Source organism: Myotis daubentonii, chromosome 1 (assembly GCF_963259705.1).
Source record: "Myotis daubentonii chromosome 1, mMyoDau2.1, whole genome shotgun sequence".
Classification (NCBI taxonomy): domain Eukaryota; kingdom Metazoa; phylum Chordata; class Mammalia; order Chiroptera; family Vespertilionidae; genus Myotis; species Myotis daubentonii.
In genome coordinates, this window is record NC_081840.1 from 112925746 (window position 1) to 112945596 (window position 19851).

Sequence of the window (19851 nt, forward strand, 5' to 3'; positions counted from 1 at the left end):
TCCAGTAGACCTAAGAAATATGAAAACGTATCCACAGAAGAAAGGAATGATATAATGACAGGGAAGAATGCACACATATTATATACATCTATATCTATACTAATAAAAGGGTAATATGCTAATTAGACCAGACATCTTCCGGACAACCTTCCGGACGTCCTTCCGGACAAAGCCATGGTGGTGGGGCCGAGGCAGAGGTAGTTAGGGGTGATCAGGCTGGCAGGGGAGAGCAGTTAGGGGGATTCGGCTGGTAGGGGAGAGAGTTAGGGGGATCAGGCCGGTAGGGAAGAGCAGTTAGGGCGATTAGGCTGGCAGGGGAGAGCAGTTAGGGGTATCTGGCCAGCAGGCAGAAGTGATTAGGGGCAATCAGGCAGGCAGGAAGAGGGGTTAGGGGCAATCAGACAGGCAGGCAAGTGGATAGGAGACAGTGGTCCCAGATTGTGAGAGGGATGTCCGACTGCCGGTTTAGGCCTGGCCTAAACCGGCAGTCGGACATCCCTTGAGGGGTCCTGGATTGGAGAGAGTGCAGGCCGGACTGAGGGACACTTCCCCCCCACCCCATGCATGAATTTCGTGCACTGGGCCTCTAGTTTATAATAAAATGTAAAGTATATCTTTACAAGCTTCCATGGGACATTTACAGAAATTGGTATATTTGGCCACAAAGAAAGCCTCCATCCTTTTCCTAGGCTGGAATTGTACTGTGTACAATATGTCCCCCAGCCATCTTGCTTGCATTATCTCTCACTACATGTACATGTTCTGGCCAAAAGAGAGAAAAGGTATCATTTACCATTGTCTAAATATGCCCTTACCTTCCCAACTGAATATCTTTCTTTATTCATATGGTTTCTGAGACTTGGAATGGCTTCCTTCACTATCCATCTTTAATCCTATCTTAAATGTTCTTTCCTCCATACGGGTGTTCCTGAGCCTCACAATAGAGAGTGACGAATTTATCAAGGTAGTTCATGTCTTAGCTTACTTAACCTATTGGTAGTGCCCACCTTTAGAGCACAAATGAAGGGTCTCGCCTCCGTGTGAATCCCACGACACTTAGCACAAACCTTATACACAAAATAGCACTCAACACACAATTGTTGAATTTAATTGAGAGTTGCTTATTTTGGTGCAATGTAGAAATAGGAAAAAAAATCATAGGTGGGGAGATTTCAGTATATTGTACTACAAACCACTTGGTCTTTTACATCAATTACTCATTCTGTCCCTTAAATATGCCTGTGTTGAAATTTTAGCATTTTTTTTGTCAGTTCATATTAACTTTCTAAGCTAAAGTAAATACATTTATAAATATTCTGAGTCAGCAAATAAGGTTTTTTCAAGGAAAATATCCAATAGTTTCTTGGCAAGTAATTCTTCTTAAAAAGTGGCAAATAAAATTTTGTTTGAGCCTCTCACAATATGCCAACCACACTTCTCTCTAATGTAGCTGAGCTGCTTTATAACATTAGTTACACATGAATATCTTGTATACATATACAAGTTACAGTGTAACAATAATTCAGGGCAATGTCAAATAACACACACCAATAGCACTACATACCTATTATAGCATCAAAAATTAACTTGTGTGACAATGCCAAATATTGATAAGGAGATAGGTCATTGAGAACCCCTATGTACTGCTAGTGGAGGCAAAAACTAATACAGCCACTTTAGAAATAAATTTGACATTACCTTGTAGAGTTAAACACATACTCTATGACTCAGTAACTCAATTCCTAAGTATAAACCCTAAAGCAGCGGTTTTCAACCTGTGGGTCGCAAACAATGAAAATGCATCCTGCATATCAGATATTTACATTACGGTTCATAACAGTAGCAAAATTACAGTTATGAAGTAGCAACAAAAATAATTTTATGGTTGGGGGTCACCACAACATGAGGAACTGTATTAAAGGGTCGCGGCATTAGGAAGGTTAAGAACCACTGCTTGAAAGGAATCTTTACACACATACTAGTATATGAAGAGATATGTTCCAAAATGTTCATAGCAGCATTGTTTAAAATAGAAATAAAAGAGCCCTGGAAAGAACTCAATTATCAACAGGAAAAAAGATGGCATGTTACATAGAAGAATAAAATACTATGTAGCAGTGAAAATGAGTGATCCATAACTACATGCATCATCATGCATAATTCAAAATCTAATGAATACTGTATTTATAGAACACAAAACCAAACACTTCATTCATTCATTCACTTATTTATTTATTTTTTGGGAGAGACAGAGAAAGAGAGAGAGAAAGAGAGAAACATCGACTTGTTCCATTTATTTATGCATTCATTGGTTGATTCTTATATGTGCTCTGAATGGGGATTAAACCAACAAAATTGGCTGATGAGGATGATGTTCTAACCAACTAAGCCAACTGGCCAGGGCTACATTATTTACATATACATATATATGTGAAAAATTATTAAAACAAAAAGCAAGGAAATGACAACCGTAAAATTCAGGATGATGGTTCTCTTTGGGGGAGAGAAGTGAGGAGGATGTACCTGGAGAATGGCATACAGTATTGGGAATGCTTTATTTCTTTATTTGGGTGATGAGTTCATAGGTGTTTGTTTTATTATTCTGCTTCATAACTTGCTTATATGTTACGTTTATTTTCATATATATATACATATATATATTAAATATTACACATTTTTTAGAAATAAAAGAAAAGACAGTCAAAGATCATCCCTCCACAAAAGGGCTGGTGTTTTGACCGAGTTCAACAAACCTTCAAGAAATGGCTAATTCCTCTGTTTTTTACACTGTTTCAAAGCACACTAAAAGATGAGAAACTTCTGAATTTATTTTACAAAGCTAGCAAAACCCTAGAGTAGTACACAATAAAACAGAGCCATGAACCAACAGTACTTATAAAAAAAAAAAGACAAAATTCAAAGTAAATATTCACAAATCAAATATAATAGCAGATTTGATAAGTAAATCACCATGATTAAGATAGTTCTGAGAATGCAAAGACAGTCCAACATTAAGAAATCTGTTAATATAATTCACTATATAATTAGGTTAAAAGAGAAAACCGTATGACATTTTGATGAAGTCAAACAATAAATGTTTGGTAAAATTCAACAATCATTCCTGGTGAAAACTTAGACGGGAACTTATAACTAGATAAAACTTATCTACTTAAAACATCTTGCACGCATTACACATAGTGATGAAATATTAAAAGTTTTCCCATTTAAGCTTGGAAAAAGACAAGAGTGTTCACTTTCACTGCTACAGTTCAACACTGAACACTTCATGTCCTCGCAGTCACTAGACAAGAGGTAGAAACAAGAGGCACCAGCTATCAGAAAAGAAGCAAAACACATCTAGCCATATGACTTGAGGCATTTTTATTCTTTTAAATTATGAAAGTTGCAAGTCATAGGCATTATTTGCAAGTTGTAGGCATAATACATATACACATATGCACGTGCATAGATATACACATATGCACATACCCTTATGCTTAAAAATGTGTAGAAATGGTTCCTGAAGGACAAACGCTAAATTGCTAACAATGGTTTCATCTGAGGCAGGAAGAAGGAGTGAGAGGAAGTGAAGGTAAAGAGAAACCTCTACCTTCTTATTCCCTGTGTTTCTTTATTGCTTGATTTGTTTTTACAACAATAGCTTTCATAATTAAAAAAATAAAAAATGTCAAAAGTCATATGGCTAGACGTGGTTGACCCAAGGCTCAAACTCGGGTCTTGCTTTATCAAGTTAGTTCCACAGAGTTGTTTTTTTATGTTACACAGAGAGTGAAGAAAAGGGGGAGCCGCTGAGAGCTGTGCAAGAGGAATCAGTCATTACAGGCATTCCATTGACCCTGCTCTATTTGCTACCAGTAACACTCCAGGGACTAATAAGGATGGCTAGCTTTTTTCACAGGCTACCGCTGCTTACAAAGCAACTCTACATTCATTATTTAATTTGATTTAATCCTTTAAAATAATTTCAAAAATCTATGACCAAGAAAATGGCCCACAGTGATCATCTAAAGGACATGCCATAAAAAGATAATCTTGAGAATGTAGGCATGGAATTTCTAGAAGCTTCAAAGGCACAGAGAAAAACTCCAACACTTGGGATCCAGGTGACTGAAAACCTCCTGCCACATCTCCTCACAAGGCCGTGATCTGAACTAAGCATTCTTTCCAGAATATGCTGTGTTCTTATTTATGGGGCTCTATCGATCTTTTCCCTTTGCCTGGAATGTCCTCCCCCCACTACTCTTTTCCACTTAAAATGCCGACCCATTCGTGCAGAAAAGAGTTAACAAACTCAGCAGACCTGACTGTTCTCCTTGAAAAAGACCCACTTACGAGGTTGGCCATTGGCTGACCTCTAGGAACTTGGATTTGGAGGCGGGGGGCGGGCGTTCCCGCCATTCCCAGAACTGACAAGAGCAGGTCATTGTGCCCACACTGGACAGACAATGCAATTTATACTGAACTCCTGCTTCCCTTCTGGGAGTCCATAATGTTGGTACATGGCAGGCAGAGGGTGCCTTTGCGGCCAGCACCCAATAAAAACCCGGGGCGCTGCCCTGGCCGGTTTGGCTCGGTGGGTAGAGCACTGGCCTGTGGACTGAAGGGTCCCGGGTTCGATTCCAGTCAAGGGCACATGCCTGGGTTGCGGGCTCGATTCCCAGTGGGGGGCATGCAGGAGGCAGCCAATCAATGATTCTCTCTCATCATTGATGTTTCTCTCTCTGCCTCTCCCTCTCCCTTCCTCTCTGAAATCAATATTAAAAAACAAACAAAACAAAACTGGGTAATTAAAAAACAACAACACAAAAAACCCTAGGCCCTGGGTCTCTAACAAGCTTCCCTGGTTGGCGACATTCTGCGTGCTGTCACACTGACGCCAGGGAATCAAGTGTGTCCTGTGTGCCTCCACTGGGAGAAGCACCTTGGAAGCTGGTGCCTGGCTTCCGCTCCGCCCAATGCACCTTCTTTCCTCTGCTCACTTCGTTTGTCGCCGGGATAGCTCAGAGCTGTGGGTGCGGCCATGGGCTGGGTTATCCAATCACTGACCTTAAACACACAACCCTCAAGTCTCAGTTCAATAGGACATGGTTTGCGGGATCTTTTTCACTTTCCGAGGCAGATTTTGCTGCTTCTTTGCATCTGCTCTTGCAGTTAAAGAGACTTTCTTATTGCATGACCACTGTTTGCATGTGCTCCTTTTAAAGTATAAGCTCGTCAAATACAAAGACCTTACCTTTCCCCCTTGCTTTTTGCAGCACCCAGGTGGCACACCATGGTAGCATCTGCAACAGCAATTGCAGTACTAGCCAATAAGGGCTGTCTGCTGTGGCACAGCAAGGTCAGAGCTCTACACATGTTATCACATTTATTCCTTTCAACCACCCCTTAAAGTAGCTGCCATTATCCTCATTATAAAGATGGGAAAAAACCCAGAGGGGTTACAAGTAGGTGTTAACTGAGTGAATTAGTCACCTAAACAATATCATTTTAGTCCTTAGGAACGACTTTGCTGAGCTGCACTTCAGCATTCTGGCTACTAACTCATGTGCACCCCACCTTAGCACGTGCTCTAAGCTTTTGATGAGGACGGTGCCTACTAGAGTGAAATGGAAGTCTCTCACCTGCCCTCCACCACAGCCACCCCCTCCCCATTCCTTGTATATCCTTCCAGAGAGAGGACAAATATGTTAACTCATTTTACACAACAGTCGCATTTTATACACATTGTTCTGCAACTTGCTTTTCTTATCTAACAACATATTCTGGTGGTCATTTCATATCAGCACATCTAGAGCAACTTCATTCTTTTGACCATCTGCACATTGTTCCTTACCAAGGGACATTAGAGTAGCTGCAACAACCTAATTATGAAAAAATGGCTCACAGAACATTTTGCACAACCAGAGTGGATCTATGATAACATACTAGAAATGGAAAAAGCAGGGTCAAAGAGATGCTTATTATTTATTTATTGCTTTTTTAAAGGGTATAATATCTAATCCCCAAACATGGTCATCACCACAAAAGAAACACCATACTCATTAGCAGCTAAGATTTAAAAATTTTTTTATAGGTTTTGCCAAATTGCTTCATCAAAACTAAAATAAACATCTTTTTGATTTGCTTCGAGGTACCTATCTCACCACAATACATGGAATCCTACAGGTTTCTAACTGCCTCCCCCCCCCATCTATAACAGTATCTTATTGGTTTCACCTGAGAAGGCAAGTTCAAGTTTAGGAAAGAAAATACCCCCTCCCAAATTTTGCTGCATCCGACAAAGAAGCTGGACCCTGCCATGCTTCCCACACTGACAAACACACCAAAAATCCACTGACCTTTCAGTCCTTTACATTCTTTTGGGGGAGGCTTGCAGTTTGTACAGTGAACACCACTGTCCTAATGCTGACAAGGGCAAGGCTTATAGCAGGGGTCCTCAAACTGCGGCCCGCGGGCCACATGCAAATACAAATATTGTATTTGTTCCCGTTTTGTTCTTTTACTTCAAAATAAGATATGTGCAGTGTGCATAGGAATTAGTTCATAGTTTTTTTTTTTAAACTATAGTCCGGCCCTCCAACGGTCTGAGGGACAGTGAACTGGCCGCCTGTTTAAAAAGTTTGAGGACCCCTGGCCTACAGTGTCCTCAGTGTTCTGCAACCACAAGTGAACGAAGGAATAGTTCTTTATGTTTATCCTGAAACCCTGGCGCTGACACCATGCCAGGTGTTCTGTCCTTGGATGCCAGTCGTTAGTGCCAACAGTGCCAGCAATAGGGTGCCAAACGAGGCTTGCTTTGAATTACACTCTCTCCTCCCACCACTGCCAGCCCTGCGTATCGGGCAGGACCTCACACCCTAGGAAACGGACCGAGTCTGCTGAGTGGCTTCCAGCCCCAGGCTGAGAGCACAGCCGGCCACGCACCGCTAGGTGCAGGCTTTCTCCTCCTCTCTTCCTTTTCCTCGGGTTTTTTTATGAACATCCAAAGGGAAGATAATTAAAACCTGCAAGAAAACCAGCTGGCAGAGAAAAAGGAAATCTTGGTGACTTGAGGGCGACGCCACATGTTATGGGTGAGTTTCATAAGGAACACGGCAATAAAAAGCAGCCTCTTACAAATAAATGCCACATTCTTCAAAGACCCATATAAACGACATTCTTTTAAGGAGGGAGGAGGTGCTATTCATGTTCCTCCCTCATCATTTTATTTCCAACAAGGGGAAGGAATCCCGCTAACTGTACAATTTCCCAGGAGCACGGTGGTTATGGAGCCACAGCTTTGCGGGGCGTGCGCTGCACCACACACACAGGGAAGAGAAACGAGGAGGGAAGGAGGGAAAGGCTCACTGGGGCCCTGATTTAGCACCGCAGAGTAGAACAAAGGGGCAGAAGGGCAGGCATCTCATCACTTATGATTGGGTTTTTGGCTACTAGGTGCACACACACTGTGACTCTGCCTTCCTCTCCCGAGTGCTGAGCGCCATCTGAACAGCATCAAGGTTTGGATGAGCCTGTGCAATCCCCTTTCATTTTTCATCTGCTTTGCTGATTGTAACGTGAAACAGCCGCTCTCACCTCTCTGCATGTGACACAAGGCTGGAGGCACACGCATTCCAGAGTGGCCTGCCCCAGAAGCCAGCTGTGTGCAGGTAACCGAAGCCTGCCCTTGGCCCTGCTGTTAATAAGCGTAATTGGCACGCAACTGCGTGATTTGCTCTGTACGGGGGTCTCCCCTGACCACATGCACATGCAGCGGTGATAGAAATATTTTCCATATGAGCTCTCCTCTCACATGCCGAAGCGCTCGAGGCTGTTAGGCTGGCCCATTTGTCATTTACTCTGCACAGTGAAAAATCAATGGGGAAGTTGTGAACTTCAACTACAACTAGAGGGCAATGGTTTGCTTTCAGCTTCCAGCATCACTAACCCATTCAGTTCCCTCTGTTCCCATTCAGTTCTGGGCCTGTGGGGGCTCGATACCCCCGCAGGCCCAGAAAGTATCTACAGAGCAAAAGACAGGGGTAACTAATAGGCTAAAAGCCTAGAACAAGTGGCCCTTTTCTGCACGCCTTGAGCCACAGATCTGTTTGAACAGAGAAGCAGGCTGCTGAAACCACAGCAGCCTTGAAGCCTGGGTGGGGAGCTCGCTCCCTCCCTCCCTTCAGAAGAGGGGAAGTGCTTACATTCAGCTGGCAGAGCCTGCTCCATCCTGACAATGCCAACAAAAGACAAGCTGCAAAGTGGCCCCATGGCCTTTTCAGGAGACACACTTTCACTTGGCTTTTCAAAGAGCAAAATGGAAAGGCTATCCTTTCATTACTCAGGCCTCTGACTTTTCATCAACTTAAGGAGTATAAGTGGACGAGGTAAATTTGTTGCAGGCGAGGGTGGATACATCTACGTGCTTCCCTCTCTGGCCCATAGGTCATCCCTTCCAATTTCTGCCTGCATCGAAAACTAGCACCTACAGGCATCTATGATGTTCGTAACTATATGCAGCAAACATATAAGCTGAACCAATATGAACAAATCATCCTCACGGGCCTCCAGTATCCCTCCTTCCATGGTAGATCTGGACACACTCCTCGCCCTGAGATGTATCACAGTCCTTCTTCAAACGTGTGACAGAAAGTTAAGCACAGATTTTTCCAAGCGCACCAAAGCATACAAGGAGAAAAAGTAGTGCAAAAGCGGCAAAGAAAAGCAATTTCTCTGGCATTCATAACAGTGCCCTGGGGGGGAACCTGACCCGCACGTTTTCTTCCGTCTGCAGCGGCAGGAAGCGTGCACCTCCAGGCCTCTGTCATCAAGGCCAGGCCAACTCCCCAGGGTGGCCACTGTACCACCTCAGAATGAGGTTTTAGAAATGATGGGGCTCTTCAAGAAGAAAACAAGTCTGCCTATAAGAAATGGCAGGAAAGCCTAAGACAGCAGTATAAAGCATTACTCTCTGCATACCATAAACGCCCATTCCCTGATTCCTGTTGATAGAAAAGGAAATATAATGCTGACAAAAATACAACTTCTGACAAGATATTTTATTTGGCTTACCTCTCCCCCAGGTCTTGCTAACACTGCTGTTTGAACGTGGAGCAATGTTAATATCAGGAAGCTGACAAACATTATTACCCGAAGTTAGAACTACCTAGAGGAGAGCTCCGTCTGCCAAGTGCTAACAGCTAGCAGATGCACTTGTGTCCCGGGTTCCAGCCCTGGAGTTCCGCTAGGCACCGCGCTGTTCCCTCTGCTCTCCCTCACCGTACTACCCGGAGCTCCCAGCTCAGCCTCTGCTTGGGAGAAAACTGGTAAGCTGATCTCTTCATGTAATAACTTCTCCCGGCTGGGGGAGGGGACAGGGCCAGCTGGGAGCTGGGGGGCTGCCTTTAACAGAAAGCAGAAAGGGGAGGGACAGAAATGATCAATGTGGAGTTCTGCATCTGGTCTCATTCATGAAAAGGCTCCAAGGTAAGCACTCCACATGCAGGGGGGCGACCCCAGCCTCATCAGCTGAGGCAGGCAGGAGGCGGTGAGCTGCGGCAGAATGAGCTGCAGGCTAGGAGCTGGGAGCTGGGACTGGGAGACCCGGGCCTTCCTAGTCCAGCACCCACTGCCCACGAGCTGTGTGTGCCCGGACAAGTTGCCCAACCCGTGTAGGCATCAGCTGGTTTTTTTCACTGATATAACCAAGGGTTGGATGGATGAATTCTGAGTTCCCTTTTAATTCTGGCTTCATGGCTTCAGAAATCTAGGCAGGCAAAGGCTGCATTATCAAGGGCAGCCTCAAAGAGAAAAAGTCACAAGGATGCCATGTGTGTATGCACTGACCACATGGACATGATGGATGGGAACTGGGGAAGCCACTGGATCCCCCTCCTGCTGCCTCCCTGGGTCACCTAAAGAAGAGCTAGAGGAATTATAGCAGGCGGAAAGGTGGGAACAAGTGGAGCCCAGGCATTAAACAGTACTGGCAGAACACACTGAAAACCCCCTGGGTAAAGTCAGGTGAACCAGGCTGGAACTTTGGGCATAGGCAACACAGGAGCAAACTGTGGAGCAAACTGCTAAAGCCACTTGAGACACACCTGAGCGGCCAGCTCTTATTGTGAAATACAGGGCTCAAAGTGTAAAACAGGTTGAAAAGCCACCAGATAGTAGATACTACTTAAAATGGGCACAAGGAACCATTCTGAGGCTGTTGGTGGCCACAGAGGACGGGTGACTGCACAGTGCAGTGGAAGCAGCCTGGGGCCCTGGAACCCAACAGACCCCTTCAAACCCCAGCTCTGCTATGGACTCCCTATGAATCTGTGGGTGGCTACTTAACGCGGTGAGCCCCAGCTGAGAAGTGTGGCAACGCCATCTGATGGTTATAATGATTATCAATTAGGCCAACTAAGCACAAGTCCTTGGCATTGTTCCTGATACACAGTAAGTGCTAAATATGTTGGCTTCCTCTTTGATCTAAGTAACTATCAACACCCAGTCCCAGAGAGTAAGTTAATAAACACTTGAAAAGCTTGAGGTTGTGGGCATTTTCCTGCATTAATGGGGAAACTTTAAGCCAAACTGTCACTTGTTGCCATCTCAGGGTGTTTATTTTCACCAGTCACATGCCAATTTAGTAGTGGGGAGTGATTTGGGTGAGCTGGGTAGAGGGACTTACAATCCCTTTCTCCAGAAGGTACAGTAAAGATATCTCCAGTTCGAGTAAAGGAAGGAAAATTCATCATTATTATTATTGTCTGTTCTACTCAGTGACTGAAGGGGCACTGTCTTCTACTCAGTAACTTTACCACAAATGCAGGATTGTCTGAGCAAGTCAAAGTTTTTGAAAGTCCAGGGGTCTTGTCTAGTCCAGGGGCTGAGGAACTTCCTGTAAAGGGCCAGATAGTAAGTACTTTCTGTTTGTAGACTACATGGTGTCTGTGGCAACTATTCAACTCTGCTGCTGCTGCCGCACAAAAGCAGCCCCAGGCAAACGCAGGAACGACCAGTCTGTGTTCCAATAAAACTTTATTTACAGAAACAGGCAGCAGGCCAGTCTTGGCCACAGTTCATCAGTCCCTGGTCTAGACACTTCCCAATCACCCTTCCACTCACTGCAAGCTGACTTTTGACCTCTATTCTACTACAAGGACCCCAGAAATGTCACCAGTGGCTCCTGTGTCACGAAATAAACACAAAGGATGATTTTTCAGAGCTTATCTTTATTTGAGTTCTTTACCGAATTGACCAGTAATTTTTCATATTGTGATGAAATACACAACATAAAGTTTACCATTTTTACTATCTTTAAGTGTACAATTCAGTGGCATTGAGTACTAGCACATTCACAATGTTGTGTAAGCATCACCAGATCTTTTTCATCATCCCAAACAGAAACTCTGTATTCATTAAATAACTCCCCAGGCCTCCTCCCCAAATCCTGATAACCTCTATTCAGCTTTCTGTGTCCATGAATTTGCCAATTCTTGGTTCCTCATATACGTGGAACCATATAATATTTGTCCTTTTATGCTGGGCTCACTGCACTGAGCATAATGTTTGCAAGGATCATCCATGTGAATGTATCAAAGCCTCATTCCTTTTGAAGGCTAAGCAGTGTTCTACTGTGTATATGTACCACATTGTTTATCCATTCCCCTGTTGATGGACACTTGGATTGTTTCCACCTTTTGGCCATTGTGAGTAACACTGCTATGTACTTGAGTGTACACGTATCTGTTTGAATCCTTGCCTTCAGTTCTTCTGGGTATATATGAGGAGTGGATTTGCCAAATCATACAGTAACTCTGTGTTTATTAACTTTTTGAGGAGCCACCAAACTTTTCTATAGTAGCAGACCCTGTTGTAAACCACCAGCAAGGCTGAAAGGTTCCAATTTTCCACATCCTTGCCAGCACTTATTTTCTACTTTTTGATAATACTTATCTTAAGGGGAGCCTTGCTCAGTAATTACAGTGTCGGCCCATGCAACAAAGGGCTGTGGGTTTGACTTCAATGGAAAAAATATCCTCGGGTGAGGATTAACAAATGACGACGATGATGATGATAATAATAATCCTATCTAATAAAAGAGAAACATGGTAATTAGCCGTACATCTGCTACCCTTCCCATTGGCTAATCAGGGCGATATGCAAATTAACTGCCAGCCAAGATGGCGGCCGGCAGCCAGGCTACTGACACGAACAGGAGGCTTGCTTGCTTCAGTGACGGAGGACTCCAACATTCCCCGCCTGCCGCTTCTGGGCTCTGAGCTGCTAAGAAACATTGTTACAAATATAAAAGCTAAACAAAACCCCAGAAACCTGTTTTCAGTCAGCCGGGATCTCAGAGCTGGAGTCGCAACAAAGTTTCAAATACAGAAGGTAAACAAAGTCTAGAAACCTGCTTTCAGCAGCGAGGTCTCACAGCTAAAGCCGGCTCTCAGCTCCAGTGACAGCCATAAATCCAAGAATAAAAAAAAAAAAAAAAGGAAAAAAGAAGCAGTTGGGAGCTTCAGTCACCAGCCAGCCTGAAAATGGCCCTCAGCCCCTCACCCAGACTGGCCAGGCACCCCAGTGGGGACCCCCACCCTGATCCAGGACACCCTTCAGGGCAAACCAGCCAGCCCCCACCCATGTACCAGGCCTCTATCCTATATAGTAAAAGGGTAATATGCCTCCCAGCACTGGGATCAGCGGAGTCGCGAGGCCTCCTGGCCCCTGGAGCAGCGTGACAGGGGGCAGCGCCCAAACCCCCTGATCGCCCTGCGGCTCTGTGTGTGACAGGGGGTGGGGCCACAACCTCCCTATCCACCCTGCTCTGTTCGTGACAGGGGAAGGCGCCCCAACCCCCTGATCGGCCCTGCTCTGTGCCTGATAGGGGGGAGCTCCCCAACCCCCTGATCGGCCCTGCTCTGTGGGTGATAGAGGGCGGCGCCCCAACCGCCCCCCATGGGCCCTGCTCTGTGTGTGACGAGGTAGAGCCATAACCTCCCCATCGGCCCTGCCCTGAGTGTGACAGGGTGTGGCGCCCCAACCCCCTGATCTGCCCTGTTCTGTGTGTGACAGGGTACGGAGCCCCGACGCCCTTGATGGGCCCTGCTCTGTGAGTGACAGGGGGCAGCGCCCCAACCCCCTGATTGGCCCTGCTCTGTGCGTAACAAGGGGTGGCGCCACAACCTCCCCATCGACCCTGCCTTGAGTGTGACAGGGGGCGGTGCCCCAACCCTCCAATCGGCCCTACCCTGAGCGTGACTGAGGGTGGCATCACAACCTTCCGATCCGCCCTGCTCTGTGCATGACAGGGGGCGGCGCCCCAACTCCCCAATCAGCCCTGCTCTGAGCCCTACCAGAGCCTGCACCTAGGGATTGGGCCTGCCCTCTGCCACCCGGGAGCAGGCCTAAGCCAGCAGGTCGTTATCTCCTGAGTGGTCCCAGACTGCAAGAGGGCACAGGCCAGGCTGAGAGACCCCCTCCCCCCCGAGTGCACAAATTTTTGTGCACCGGGCCTCTAGTCTATATATATGAAAGCCTAAGCAACCGATGGATCGACCAGTCACTATTGATGTGCACTGACGACCAAGGGGCAGATGCTCAACGCAGGAGGTGCCCCCTGGTTGTCAGTGTGCTCCCATAGTGGGAGTGCTGCTCAGCTGACCGCTGGGTGCCAGACACTGGGCTCATAGCTGGCGAGCGCTGCTGCAGCAGCGTGAGCCTCTCCCTACCGGGACTGACTGGGCCTGAGCCCGTGGCAGACACAGCAGGGCCTGGATGAGCAGGAGCATCAGGCAGCTTTGTACTGCCGGTTTCGGCCCAATCCCCGCAGGCCATGCCAAGGGAGCCCACCAGTGCACGAATCCATGCACCGGGCCTCTAGTAATAATAACAATAATAACAATAACAACAGTTATTGGAAGGGGTGTGAAGTGCATACCCTTCTTTATGAACCACCTTTAGCTTCCAGAACACTCTCTAGTTTTCCTTGACCTCCAATTTGCCAGCATTCTTTGAGCACTATGAGCCCAGCATTAACCTAAGAACTTTGCAGATAGCGTCTCATGCAATCCTGACAACAGTCTTATTAGATTAAATACCAGTAACTTGTCCTATGTCACACACAGGGTGGTGGCAAAGCCAGTGTGCTGGCCCAGCAGCCTGCCTCTAGAACTCAGCCTCTATCACCCCTGCTCTGGGCATGTTCTGGTCTCCTTGCCTCCTCCGGGCCAAGCCTCTGGCTGCCTGTGCTCTTGGACCTCTCTCTACTCTGTCCATTCGCCTGGAGCCATCTCATTTCAATGGCCTCAACCACCCTTTAAATGCCAGACTCCCCACAACAATCTAGCCAGCTCTCCCTCCTGACCTAGAGGCTCACATAGCCAGTTGCCTAATGGATACTTGGGTGTTTCAAATGTACTCCAAACGGAACGGCTCTAAAACTGAATTAATGCTTCCCCCAAACCTGTTCTTGCCTCAGTGAATGGCATCATTACCAATCTAATTCCTAGAGGTTGGAAACTGGGTGTTGTCCTGAGTCTCCTATCCCCAACTTCCTTATCCAAACCATCACCGGCGCTGACCGAGTTTCCTTCCGGAGACCTCTCCAGTCTGTCCAGGGCCTCAGATTCCTTCTGCCCCGTTCCCACCGGCCTCCACTTTCTCTTCCTGAGTTTTGTAGCAGAACCTTGTCCTGGCCTTTTCTACTCCCAATCTCCTTTCCCCCAACAACCACTGGGATTGTTCCACAATGTGCATCTATCATGTCACATCCCTGGTTCTTTTAAAAAACTTTTTATTTCAAAATGATTTTATGTTATAGAGTAGTTGTAACAACAGCAGTGTGTCACAGTGTGTTTCCACCCACTTCCTCCCAATGTTAGCATCTGGAATAGCTATGGTACCTTTAGGAAAACTAAGATGGTAACAGTAGTACAATTGTATTAACTAAAATAAAGACTTTCTTCATATTTTCCAGTTTTTCTCCAAATATCTTTTTTCTGTACCAGGACCCAACCCAGGAGACCACTTGCATTTAGTCGACACACCTCCTTAGTCTCCGTGACAGTGGCTCAATCTTTCTCTGTTTTTCATAACCTGACACCTAAAGAGTACGGACAAGGAATGTTGTAGAATCTCTCTCAAGTTGGGCTTATGTGATGTTTTCTCATGATAAGACTGTTATGGATTTGGGGGGAGAATATCGTGAGGTATAGTGCCCATCTCATCACATCTGTCAGGATACTCTACATGACATGACGGTACTGGTGATGTTAGCCTTCATCACTTGGCTATGGTGATGCCTGCCGGGTTTGTCCACGTAAAGTTACTATTTTTCCTTCTCCACATCTTACTATTAGAAATGAGTCCTTGCCGAAACCGGTTTGGCTCAGTGGATGGAGCGTCGGCCTGCGGACTGAGGGGTCCCAGGTTCGATTCCGGTCAGGGGCATGTACCTTGGTTGCGGGCACATCCCCAGTGGGGAGTGTGCAGGAGGCAGCTGGTCGATGTTTCTCTCTCATCGATGTTTCTAACTCTCTATCTCTCTCCTTTCCTCTCTGTAAAAACTCAATAAAATATATTAAAAAAAAAAAAAAAAGAAATGAGTCCTTAAGTCCAGTGGAATTAAGCTCCACTTCCAGGAGGGGGAATATCAAAGAATATTTGGACATACATTAAAACCATCACAATAATTAATAGTTTGGCGGAGATACTTTGAGGCTATGCAATATCCTGTTTCTCAAAGTTTTGGCCACTAATTTGAATATTCATCCATAGATCATGCCTTCAGCAACTGTTACCGCAGTGGTCTACATGGAGATTTTCTGCTTGCATCACACCTTCTACATCTACTAACCAGAATTCATCAATATGGAAGATTTGTCTCTCCTCCCCCAATTATTTAGTAATTCAATCATTTATTTATTCTTCCTTGCTTCTTAAAATCTTTTGATGATTCTCCATTAGGGATGAAGTCCAAACTCCTTAATATGACACTTGCAGGGCTGTTTGCAATTTGGTCTCTTCCTACCCCCCAGCCTCCTCTCCTCTCTTCTGTACACTCCACTCTCCAGACACCTTGAGCCACAAGAAATTATCCCGAGTGCCATGCATTCTTGGGCCCCATGCCTTCCTTCACGCTGTTCCCTTTTGCTAGAATGTCATTTCCCCATCCTCACTGGGTTAGCTCGTTACTCTTTGTATCTTTGGAAACTTGGCTCAAATTATTTATAAACGCCGAATATTGAAAACCACCTAAATACCCATTGATAAAGAATAAATGAGTAATTTGTGACATCCATAAAATGGGGTACTCTGCAGTAAAATAAATGAACAAGTAAGTAAAATAAGAAATTGAGTTTGCTTCCTAAGTAATGATATGAAACATCTATTACTAAGTGAAAAAAGGAGAATGCACAACAATGTGATCATTGCCTTATTGTTTGCATAACTTGTGTAGAACTGCTTGTGGGTGAATGTGTATAATTGCTTGTGTGCATGGAAACTGCCTGTGGAAGAATACACTGGAGGCTGCCTATCAAACAAATCTAGGGAGGGCACTCAGTGGCTTCAGGGCAGAAGTGGGAGAGAAACATCACTATCTCATCTTGTAGTCATATGTGGTTTCCCGAAATATGGCTATTCCAAACTGCTGTGAGTTATAATGTAAAATACACTTTGTATCAAGTTAAAGACTTGGTACACAAAAGAATGTAAAGCATCTCAATACTAGTAAAATTTGTATGTTGACTAGATGTTGAATTGATTTTATATATGTGGGTTAAATAAAACACAGTGCTAATAGCAATTTCAGCCCTAGCCAGTTTGGCTCAGTGGATAGAGCATCGGCCTGCGGACCAAAGGGTCCCGGGTTCAATCCTGGCCAAGTGTATGTACCTCAGTTGCAGGCTCCTCCCTGCTACAGCCCTGGTCGGGCTCGTGCAGGAGGCAAACAATTGATGTGCTTCTCTCACATGGATGTTTCTGTCTTTCCCTCTCTTTCACTCTCCATAAAAATCAATGGAAAAATATCCTTGGGTGAGGATTAATAAGCAATTTCACTTTTTTTGCTTTACTTTCAAAAATATGGCTAAAAATCTGAAACCACAGCATATTTCTATTGCACAGCACTTCTATCACGCTTTTCATACTTCCTGAATGAGTTGTCACACATGCGAATGTATCACTATTCAAAAAGTAAAAACGAAACAACAGTAACAGTAACAGTTAATAATAGAAATAAATATGCACACAACCTCCCCTCCCCCAGCTTTCCTGGGAGTTGTGCCTTGCCAGCTCCCCGCCAAGCTGAAGGCAGAGCCCTGGCCTTTGTCACCCCCATGCTCTGATTACCTCCTTTGCAATTGTTATCAGGCTGTCCTGTCATTGTTAACTAATGCATCAACGTCCATCAACGGAGAGCGAGGTCTCGAGGGCAGATGTATCCTTCTGTGTTCCCAGGGTGCTGCTGAGAGACAGCTTTGCACAGTGTGTGCTGAAGGTGGGGTGCATGCAAGGGAGGGTTGTACAGAAACTCGTGTCTGCCTGTGACTGGAGAAGAGGTCTTCTGATGGCGCGGTTTAGATAACCATGAAAGACAAAATGAAAAGGAGACATTCATAGAAGGTGTATCCCTCAAGGAGATGCAAATCACCTTCTACCTAACTTGTGGGCGACCTTACTGGGGAAAATGTGAGTGGGAGAAAACAAATGGTTTCCTATGACCACGTATTTCATGTAAAATATAATCATGTACTTCTGTCTTAAGGACAAAGCAGAGTGAACCACAGCAGAGAGCACCTCTATTTTATTTCCCATAAATAATGCCGTCCTTTTGAGAAAGAAGAAGACACAGGCTTCCCCACAGTGGTATGGGTTGTAGGGCTAAACAGTTCAAACTATGTTTATTTCTTTAAATATGCTACATTGTAGGAATAAGTGGAAAAAGTCTCCGTCAAACACTTGGCTGTGGGTCTGGGATCAGAAGCAGGTGTTAGTGATTAACTCTCCCTTTGTGTGGACCAAGGAGCCATTAAATGGCTGAGGAAGTGGGAATGCGGAAACCAAAGCGGAGTTCTCAGCTTTCTTCCCCTTAAACACAAGGAAAACCACGAGAACCTGTAGCACAGAGAGTCACCGCGTCCGTGAAAGGGCACAGAGCTGGCTGCGTGCGCAGCTCTCAGTAGCAGGGCAGCCATGAACGGGGCTGTGCTTCTTGGCTGGGCTTTGAAGTGGAGCCAGGAGCAGGGCCACAGAAACCCCCAGCAGCCAGCGAGGTGCTTATGACAAGCGCACAGGGCAGGCAGACTCACCATGGAATCAATTCGGAGAAGGCACCAGGACCGTTCTCAGGCTGACCAGATTCTTTATTTCAAGCTTTTAAGGCAGAGGTTCTCAAATTGTGGTCCCTGGATCAGTATCATCAGCATCACCAGGGAACTAGTTAGAGATGTAGATACGTGGGCCCCACCCAGACCTACTGAGTCTGAAACTCTGGGGTGGGGCCTACTAAAGCTTGAGAACCCCAGCGCTCTGAGGGACAGATCTCTGTCTGGTAACCCTTCATTCAAATTGTATAACTCGAAATATTTTACATTTTAGAAAATGTAACTGTCAGACACTAAAACATAGTATAAAGCTATAGTAATTAAAACACTGGCACCCTAGCTGGCTTGGCTCAGCGGATAGAGCATTGGCCTGCAGACCAAAGGTCCCGGGTTCAATTCTGGTCAAGAGCACGTACCTAGGTTGCAGGCTCCCTGGTCAGGGCTTGTGCAGGGGGCAACCAATTGATGTGTTTCTCTCACATTGATATTTCTCTCAGTCTTTCCCTCTCTCTTCCACTCTCTGTAAAAATCAATGGAAAAATATCCTCTGGTGAAGATTAAAAACAAAAACAAAACATCGGCAAATGCTACCACTGTAGGATACACTATTTACATAACTAAACATGGGAAAAGATTTAGTGTACAATCAACGAATCACTTCAAATCTGCAAGGGAAGGAGGGAAAAGGATTGGGAATCTGGTGAACCACTTCTGAAGTAATTATTTCCCTAATTTATACCACATGCCAAATATAAATGGCAGGTAGATTAAAGATGTTAATGCAAACAATAGGAGTATAAAAGCAGTAAAAGAAAATAGGTCAATATTTCTATATTTGTGGAGTGGAGAAGGACTTTAAACATAGCTCTAACAAAGACAAATTCTAAAAGGAAAGATTTATACATTCGTATATTTAAGATTCTGTAAATAAGAAATACCATAAAAGTTAAAAGTCAAATACACAGTAAAACATGTATTTCCCTTGTTTACTCAAAATACCATGTGCTGAAACCTGAAGTTACAATGATTAGCAAAAGCAGAAAATTCCGATCTAGAGCTTACTGTCTGGTGCAAGAAGCCATCATTCATGACACCCAACAAATAAATTTAAAATTGCAATGTGAAAGGGCTGCAAAGGAAAGGTATGGGGTGCTGTAAGAGGCTTTCCGGTTAGGGCAGTGGTTCTCAACCTTGGCTGCACATTAGAATCACCTGGGAATCTTTTTAAAATGCTGATTTCTGGGCCTCGTCCTCCGGAAATTCTGTTTCTTTGTTACTAATGCTGTGGCCCCACCCCATAACAAAGAAACAGAATTTCCGGAGGACGAGGCCCAGAAATCAGCATTTTAAAAAGATTCCCAGGTGATTCTAATGTGCAGCTAAGGTTGAGAACCACTGTGTTAGGGAGACTGGCTTGTGGTTGAAGCAATAATGGCTTTAATGAGGACCTGAGAAGAAACAGGTGGAGCGTGAGCATGGGATTAGGCTGAAGACAAAGGGAAGGAGGGTGCATGGTAAAGAGCTT

General features: G+C 45.1%; 1 protein-coding gene across 2 annotated transcripts in view; it reads right to left on the bottom strand.

Moving 5' to 3' along the window:
* Positions 1-19851, bottom strand: part of THSD4 (thrombospondin type 1 domain containing 4) — a 590633-nt gene that overhangs the window by 195881 nt on the left and 374901 nt on the right. The window contains exon 1 of one of the 2 annotated variants that reach the window (XM_059658426.1): positions 9073-9260. The exons of the other annotated variant lie outside the window; for it this stretch is intronic. Coding sequence (XP_059514409.1) covers positions 9073-9144 — 72 coding nt within the window. The 5' untranslated portion in view covers positions 9145-9260. Of the gene's footprint in view, positions 1-9072; positions 9261-19851 lie in introns of those variants that run through there. 2 annotated transcript variants of the gene reach the window in all.